Source organism: Triticum aestivum, chromosome 4D (genome assembly GCF_018294505.1).
Source record: "Triticum aestivum cultivar Chinese Spring chromosome 4D, IWGSC CS RefSeq v2.1, whole genome shotgun sequence".
Classification (NCBI taxonomy): Eukaryota; Viridiplantae; Streptophyta; class Magnoliopsida; order Poales; family Poaceae; genus Triticum; species Triticum aestivum.
The window spans coordinates 482901949-482911249 of record NC_057805.1 but is presented as its reverse complement, the minus strand read 5'-3'; the positions used below and the strand labels follow the sequence as shown (position 1 = coordinate 482911249).

Below are 9301 nucleotides of genomic sequence, written 5' to 3'. Positions count from 1 at the left end.
CACCGGGGCCCCCTCCCCGTCATCAGCCGCCTGAACTGCAGGCAGAGGGGAGGTGGATCCACAGGCTCACCGACAAAGTTTGGAGGGGATGAGTGACCTAGCCAGCGCAGTCGAGCGAGAGAGAAACCCTAGCTTGAATAAAATTTCTTAAATTTTACTAAGTTTATATAGAAAAACTCTCTATATCTACAAACATATATAATATGAATCTATGCCCCTAGATGTGTGTGTGTGTGTTTTGGTATTTGAGATGTAGATATTTGCTCGTATGGACGTCTAAAAAAATCTATGGTTGTCTTCCCTCTTTAAGAAAAGTCTTCTTCCTCCTCCTGCTGGCGGTCCGCCACGTTTCCGTTGACCTTTGGACAGTGGTGGTGCGAAGGATGTCGGCCTCATGTCCGATTCCCATCCAAATGGTGTGTATAGCGGCATCGGCTGGCCTGTGGAGGTATGACTCCGTCGGATCTCACGGGATTTGGTTGGTGCTTTTCTTCGTTGGATCTATTTTCAAATGTTTTTTTCGCTTTTGTTCGTGTGGTTATAGGTTTGATATTCTCGATCTACAACTCTTTTCATCGGCGATGGTTACTGCACCGATCCTTTGGGTCCTTAGCACGACATTTTCCGATGTCTACAACAAGGTCTGTCCAGCTCCGGCGAGGGAGCGGCAATGACGGCAGCGTCTTTGGCTCACTCCGGTGCTTGTAATTGTCGCTAGGTGCCAATGAAACTGATTGTAATTTTTATTGCCTTTAGTGTTCTAATGACTGACATGATTGATTATAAATAGATCATAAGAAAAATGAGATGCGGATATTTTTCCTGTAACTTTGATCAAGGCTTATATTTTTCGAGAAAAAAACATACGAAGGAAGGGATTAGTACGAATGTACGACACGCGTGTGACAGCTTGTTCTCCCCACGTGTGTGATGTCGCGTGTTCCAGGTCAAGCTGTTGGGTGGACGGTGCCGGTCGCCCTTGGGGCGCACGAGGCGAGGCGCGTTTCAACTTTGCTTGACACGTACCGCCTGAAGCCCTGGCGAGTCGCGACGGCCACATGCGCCGGCCGGGCTCGAGAAGCGGGGGACAGAGCGGCGGAGCCACGGCACGCTGCCACATCCACCACATGGTCCGGTGGTGTACAGCCGTCGCAATGCGCCGTTTGCTTGGAGCGGCGCACCGTCGTGTGATCTACTACGTCCGTACGTACAGCATCGAGCACGTCGCGGCGTCGGCCCCGATCGGCGCCGCGTTGCCGCTTTCGTGCCGATCTCGGCCGAGCGACCCGCGATGGGTAACGTGAGGGAGGCATGGTTAGGCCGCCGTCGCCGTCGGGACACGATCGGGCCAGGGGTCGCTCCGCTGCCACCATTCCACACGCCATCCGTCGATCGCGATCGACGATCTGCTGGACCTGAAAGGCGGTGACGGGCCGATCTGAACCCACACCACAGCGACCGCGAGATCGACTCGAGAGGACGTGACGTGACAGGACGCACGGCGCACCGCATTTGCTGCGGTGGAGACGGATTACTTCTGGAAATAGGTACAGATGACTATTGCACGAAATGATAGGGGAAGTTTGGTGGATACCGAACGCTACGGCACGAATACGCTTCTGGAGTAAAGGATTGGCCTACTGTAAAGTGCGGTGCGTGGTGCGTGGTGCGTGATGTTGATGTAGGCAGGTGTGCACCTATTCCTCTGATATAAAGAAATGTACAAATGGACGACGTACGTGCGGTGCCTTGGAAAGGTTAGGCTCTTTTTTCTAATCTAAGAAGACTAGGAAAAGAAATGTTAGGTTCGTGTCTAAAGTAAGAGAAAGTTTTTTTCTTTTTTGCGGAGTAAAGGAAGTTTTATTCAAATGTCATAGTGTTACAGTCGAGAGGCCACAAATCCTCAATACAAGGTGGAACCGAACGCAACCACACCGATGTAGCCCGATCGGATCGGCTATAATTGGCCAACCGATTGGCAATTCTATTCTGAGAACGACTTGTTTTCAGAGGTACAAACTCCCTATTACTCATCAACTCCTTAATCTCTAGAACCAAATGACCGTAAGCCGAGCGAGTTAAAGCATTGCTTGAGAGACTCGCCAAGGCTTCAGAAGAATCCGACTGGACGACGACTAGATGAACCGAGTGTTGGATGGCCAAGGCCATACCCGGCATGAGCGCGTGAAGTTCAGCCTCCAGAGTGTCGTTACAGTGGAACAGGACTCGGTAAGCTGCAAAGATGATCTGTCCTTGATGGTCGCGCAACACCATTCCAGCAGCCGCCGAGCTATCTGCTGCCTGGAAAGATCCATCGACAGTTAGGGCAACATAACCCGGACCCGGCGCCGACCAAGATAGTAGTATATTTTCCTTTCTAGGAAGAGCTGTTGGAATCGCCGAAGATGGCATTTTTCCTTTCAGAATTTCGTCCACCGAATACCGACCAGCAAGCTTGATGGATTTGTAATAACTCTCGAGGAAGTCCACCGTAGCAGAAACTGGCGGAGCCTCCTTGCCATGAGTCTGGTCATTCCTTAGCTGCCAAATGCGCCAAACTAACATGATGATCATGTCCCGTACATCATCAAAGCTTCTACACAAAAGGTGCATAAGCCATTCCCTTCCGTTATCAAGAAGAATCTCGTCCGGTGGGAGTGGCCATCTGTCACGCATCTGCAACCAAATTCCTCTCGCATGATCGCATGCAACCAAGGCATGGAAAGTGCCTTCCTCCTCTAGTCCACATAGCCGACAAGTGGAAGTTGTGGGTATGTGACGTAACACCTTACACTTCTGCGTGGGTAAAGCTCCCGTTATAACTTGCCACGCAGTGATCTTCATCTTCTGCGGGACCGATGATTGCCACACACAGTTCCATAGGGACCGGGATCCACTCGCGGACGCACTTGTTGCCCCTTCAGAAAATGTTGTGTTGTGATCGCACGTAGCTAATTTGTATGCACTTTTAACTGAGAAAACTCCACTCTTCTCTGGATACCATGAGATAAAGTCAGACCACTGTCTTGGAGAAGTTCGAATTTTGAGAATATGCTGAACATCCATCTCCCAAAAATATTCACGGAGGCGATCAGCCCTCCATGCCCCATTAGCATCCAGAAACGCTGAAACACGATTGAGACGGCATGAGCCTTTTGGAGCGATCGGCCGGAAGGAAGATGGTCGTGGGATCCAAGGATCTCGCCACGTCCGGATGTGCTCCTCGTCCCCCACCCGCCATATGACACCTTTTTTGAGCAGCTCCAAACCATGCAATATACCTTTCCACACCGCTGAACCAGAGATTGAGAATACTGTATCTAGCAACTGACCTTGAGGGTATGCCTTCATTAGTCTCGCACATAGGCTGTCAGGGGAGTCAAGAAGCCTTCAAGCTTGCTTAGCCAGCAGCGCTTGGTTGAACGCTCTCATATCCCTGAAACCCATGCCCCCCATAGATTTAGGGAGTCTCATTTTGTCCCCCCTCGGGACTAAGTCCTTGACCACACCGACAGCGATATTTAAAGTAAGAGAAAGTTATGCGTTTGTTCCTGGAATTTCAAAGGTTGATCATATGATCATATCCGTAAATATATTCTTCCACCGACCACCGTATGTTGTGTGCCAAGAGGAGTGCCCATTTTAGTCCCGTCTATTTATTTTTATTTTTGCGGAGTAAATGCGACCATGTCTTCTACTACCTCTTCTCTTCTAGGGTGCGACCACGCTCTTCCCAAAAGCCGCTCCATCGCCGGAGCTAGATGGTCGTTCTTGATCGGAACGGGAATTCATCAAGGCCACAGTCTTGCTGGATCAGCGTCATGTAAAAGAAGTCGACACAGCTGGAAGCGATGCAAGTTCTAGAGCAAGACCTCCACTATTTTCTCGCATGCCTTGCTCTGGCACTAGAGGACGCACCGATGTGATGGAGAAGAGGACGGAGGATCAAACTGCTGAGGAAAGATGGTATCGCTGCCGCATCGACATACCCTACAAACCTAGGCTCATTTGAATAAATGACGCCAGGAATCTATCATCGACGCCACTATAGACGACACCTATGTAGCTCGAGGGAAAGTTATTCACCAAGCTGACGCTGCTGCCATCATCAATGTTGCGCCACTGTGGAACCTAACCCTAACCTATCTATGGCCCGCACCGAAGCATTGGGTTTGCTAAGCTCCATGCACTAGCCAACGCAATCAAAAGTTCAAATTGATGAAAAGGGTTAGGCAATCCACATATACAGTTCAACACCCCTTCTCACGTGTGACGTGGGAAGTCAACACGTGAATAGATTTAGAGATATGGTTCAAGAGACCTATGCGTGGACACAGAGAGCAACAATAATGTTTTGATAAACTGTGAAAGCCACGACTTGAACTCAAGATCTTATGCCCTGATACCATGTTAAGCTTCATGCACAACCCGTCGCAACAAAAGTCTAAACTGATGGAAAGGACTATACAATCCACATATACACTTCAACAGGGTTCCCCATTCTTCTCATTGCTACAGAGAAAGGCGAGTAGGGGGGAGGGGGTGGGATCAACAAAGATATGGAACTGGTGAACAATTAGTCTCATTTACACAAGAGTGCAAGACAAAGAATCATCTCGCTGCCGAGTGCACACTACTGCAACGAGCACAATAGAAGCTTACATACAATGCATTTTCTCTAACCGGAGCTTTTAAAAAGCTGGGGCTCCGGCTACCACAGATAGATCAGACGATGTGTTTGATCTCCCCTATACACCTAGAAATGTCTTTTTTGGCTATGTGCCAGACAAAGATTTGGGCATCTAGAGGCCAATCAAGGTGAAGGCGAGTTTTGCTCCGTAACACTATTCGTGTAAGCCACATCATGCGTCGACGATCCATGAGAGGAGAATCTCCCACGATGAGACTAGAAGTCCTCCAATGGGCATCACGTGCCAAAACGGTAAACATCACAATGTCGAACAAAGTCAAGGATAACATGACCTTGGCAAGCGAAGGAATACATAATATGAGAAGAAATCAGAACATGTACCCATCCTAGAACCACCTCACTTTCATCGATTGCCATCCAAAACCGAAGCTGGCCAAGATCATTCTTCAGTAGGAACTAGCGCGCATGTGTTCAAGAGCCATAACAACTAGCGCGCATGTGTTCAAGAGCCATAACTTAGACCAGGAAGTTTTGCTATGTCCGCTTTTGTTTAATGAACTATGTCAAACTTTTCATGAATTTGATCCAGATTAAATAAAAATTGTATGGTTTGCATGAAATTTGTCTCATTTGTTCAAGTTCCATTTGAAATGTGCCCGGACAGCTAGTGTACATGTTGGATGGCCGGCTTCTGTATCAGTGTCTGTGAACATGTAGTGTGTTCGTTTTAGGGGACACCGTTGAAGATGCTCTAATTTTCCCTCTATCCACTACCAAACCCTGTATTTCCTCTGATTTGCAAGGGTATCCCCCACACGAAATTTCTTTGCTGGATCCGCCGTCAGGCAAAAACAAACCAGGCGGAGTGTCAAAGCAATCCCAGGCCTAGACAATTCCTCCCCTCCCCGCGTGATTAGCAGATGTTTGTAGCAGTCTACTGCTGTACACTTGAACTGTACCCCCGTGGCGTCTGATCTCGACGCCGCCGGCCGGCAGGAGAGGAAAAACTTACTAGTCTACGTTATCCGTCCACGTAGGCTCCAGCACCGCAGAGCACATGATTTGTCCGCCGCTATATACGCATCCCACAAACAAAGCAGGCATGCACATCGGGCGACTATGCAAGTGACACTCAATCTCCTTGTTGCGGCAGCTAGCACGCCGAGTTGCTGTCAGCTGGACTGAATCAGTTCTTTAATAAGCTAGCTGATCGCGTTGGTCTAATTTGTCCTTCTATCCGAATTTTGGACTGAATCAGTTCTTTAACCACCGGCCTTTTAGGTGTTTGCTTTAGATGCATGGTGTTTTCTTGAGATCACACAACTGATTAGTACTGGAGTCCAGAGTTTTGGATTACGATGCAAGCGTGTACAGTTTTACTGTTAAGGGAATTTGCCTGTGATTGCGTAAATGGGATTTGCATCAGCGTCATGCTGCGTGGGGTTTAGCTTGTGGTCAAATTAAAGTGTTCTGTTCCAGAGCGGAGCAAGTTCCAAATTCTCTAACCTCTGCCAACCATCATAGAATGGAGTACCTAGCTGCTTTTCTATGAAATTCATATCCAGAGACTAGGGCATCGATATTCCATTTCATATGTACACCAAGCAAGGAACAGTTTAAAAGCCAAAACATCATACCTCAAGCAACTCTTATATAGTTTTGAAAAAGGAACATGTACGACTACGTACATTTATTGAACTTGCAACACAATGGAGAAAGGCCTTCATGTCACGGACGCCGTCACGATCACGCTTGCACCATGGAAGTGGTTCACTACACATGCGCTACCCTGCAAGCAGAGGATTGACCACATGACCGACGAATAGCACCACACCGGTCACGTCTTCTCGTATCACGAAGAGGAAAGGGTGATCCGCGACAAAATCCACCTTCATGGGAGGAACTGCTGGAAGCGATCTACACATGACTACCGCAATAGTTGCCGCGGCAGCCTCAGTTCCTTCTTCATTCACTTCTACGAAAGACTTGTGGAATATAGATGAGACACATAGACTCTGTCCCATAGGGGAATCGACCATTTCCGAAAGATCTGCTTCTGTGCTGAATGGAAGTTGGAGGCCCAAACTCTTGAACAATTTGGACGCTTCAAAATCAAACGATATCTTGAACTTAGGGATCTTGAATTGCCCGACCGGAACCGCTCGAGCAGGGATATGCTTCTCCAGAAACTCTGGCTCAGAGGTCAACTTCCCTGCTAAGCTCCAAAGACCATCTTGTGCTTTTGGAAGAAGTATGTACATGGAGAACTGCCTCTTGTCCCCGCCTTGCTGGTAAGGAAGCTTGAGTACCTTTAAGTTTTCAAAACACGAAATATATTGGTTCTTTGTACTAGACATGAATGGCGCTTTTATTGTCTTGTGCTTTTGGAAGAAGTATGTCTTGTCGAGAAGGTGGAAATTATCATCTTTAGTGTCTGATGCATGGAATTTCTGAGCCCAAGTCCCTTTGAAATACAATGCATTCCCAAGAACCAGTCTCGTATCAGTCTCAATGGACCCCGCAGGAAGTATCTCTTTGATGAGACCCGATGTGACTTTGTCAACCCATGAGTTCACTTGACCAGCCACTTCGGCAGCCTATACCAAGACAAAATACATAATTATTTAGTACAATTGTGGTAACTGCAATAAACAATACAGTTACTGTCTCTGAAATGACCAAAACACAGAAATGATAAGACTATGTAACGAATATGTGCTAAATTTCCAACATAATAGTAATAGTCTTTGCACAGTTCCATCTGTTAGGAATTCCCCGCCATCAAAATCTTGAGAGAATTCCTTATTTGACACTCCCTTAAAATCATGTTCCTTATTTGACACTGGAAAAAATTTCTTCCCTATATGACACTCTAGTTCATTTTGTACATGTGAAAAGACCTTTTTATCCCTGTACATAATGTGACCAGAAATATGTAGCATTGAGCCTAATTAGGGAAAATTCGTTTCTGAGAGTGAGCACAGGTGAACATGTTATCTCCTCAATTGGTCTTTTTTGGGATGCGTGTGTATTCTATATTCCTGAGCGCATGCATCCAATGTATTTAGAACGTATTCAGCTGTGGGTCTAGTTTCATGCGGTATGGTTTGTGAGTGCGACGTTGATCGACATTGATCATTGGCGCTCTTAGCGTTGGAGAAAAGAGGAAGAAACCAAGGTGGAGACCAAGTCCACGAGTACGTGCGTGTGGGCGAGGTGGCCACTCCGGGCTCCGGCCGTGTTGCGGTTGCTGTCCGGCCGGCTGACTCTGTCCGCTCACCCCGCCGCTCATCCAGGGGAAAATTCCTAAACGTAGTAGACTTGACCTGATTTTTTACCGGCCGGCCTAATTCAACAGACTCTTCGAAAGTGCGGGGATTCAAACCAAACCACATGCTTTCTTGAGGTCAAATGTTTACATGACCTTGCACGTACGCACCTACGTATGTACGGTGCTCCTCATGTTGCACTTGCACAGTTGCATCGTGATGCATGCTGGCGTGCTCCCATATTTTTTAAAAAATGTAACATGGATCGTTTCCACAGATATGCTACTGCAAGTATACAATCTAACCCGAACAGTAGCAAATCGACTAGCATGACAATACCGCATATCTGATGTCACATATGGATAACTCGACTGATTTGTTTTGGAACAACTATTATCTTGTACATATTTGTGGTCACATTATACATATGGGTAAAATGGTCTTTTCACGTGTACAAAATGCACTAGAGTGCCATATAGGGAAAAAAAATAAGACTAGAGATCATATAGGGAAGAAAATTTTCTCCAGTGTCAAATAAGGAACACAATTTTAAGAGAGTGTCAAATAAGGAATTCTCTCCAAAATCTTTAGGCGAGCTAATACTTCTGAAAGGTACCTTTGCTCATAAAATAACATGATATGTATCTCTAGGTTATGTTGATTAATTAGCAGGGCCTCACACACTTGCAAATCACCATATTGCATACTACTTCATATAGGTATCTCTTAAGATCGAATTTACCATGATTAGACAGAAGTACAACTGAAGCACTAGAGAAGCATATGCTACTGCGAAACAGATGAAGCAAAATTGCACCACAGGGTAATAAATTAGAACGTCTATTAATTTGTATTGGTTGTACTGAACAGTGAGCATCAGAATTATTTTCACAAAAGGGTAATGAATTGACAGTGTTAAGATAGTTTTATGGGACCTGTGTGGCACACGGGAAGGGAGTGAGAAAAATATAGGCTATACGAGGGAGTGAGATGAAACTAGGAGGGATAGGTTTTCTTTTTGAGACAATGGGTTAGGTTTTTCTACGGGCAATGTGCTAGGAGGGCAGGGCGATGTGCCTTGTATGGGCCGGATCTTAGACCGATTGGACCAAAGTCACCAGGGATTGTTTTCACTAGAAATAAGCTCTCGGGATGAACAAAAAGTCCACAAAATAAAATCAAAACGCAGGTGTCAATTTTTTTTGAAATTTTATAGATGCGTACATGTTTGTGTAAACCCCTAAAAACGTAAGTGTTTAACTTATTTTTCATGAAATTTTACACACATATAAATGACAAGAATATGTTTTTTTGCGAGTAAATGGCAAGAATATGTACCCCCCCCCCCCACCCACCCACCCACCCATACAAATATATAGGA

At 46.3% G+C, this 9301-nt stretch overlaps 1 protein-coding gene across 1 annotated transcript in view; it reads right to left on the bottom strand.

Annotated features, from left to right (window-relative positions):
* Positions 1 to 6435: 6435 nt before the first annotated feature.
* Positions 6436 to 9301, bottom strand: part of LOC123100445 (serpin-ZX-like) — a 4275-nt gene continuing 1409 nt past the window's right edge. The window contains exon 2 of the mRNA XM_044522382.1: positions 6436 to 7248. Coding sequence (XP_044378317.1) covers positions 6436 to 7248 — 813 coding nt within the window. The remainder of the gene's footprint in view (positions 7249 to 9301) is intronic.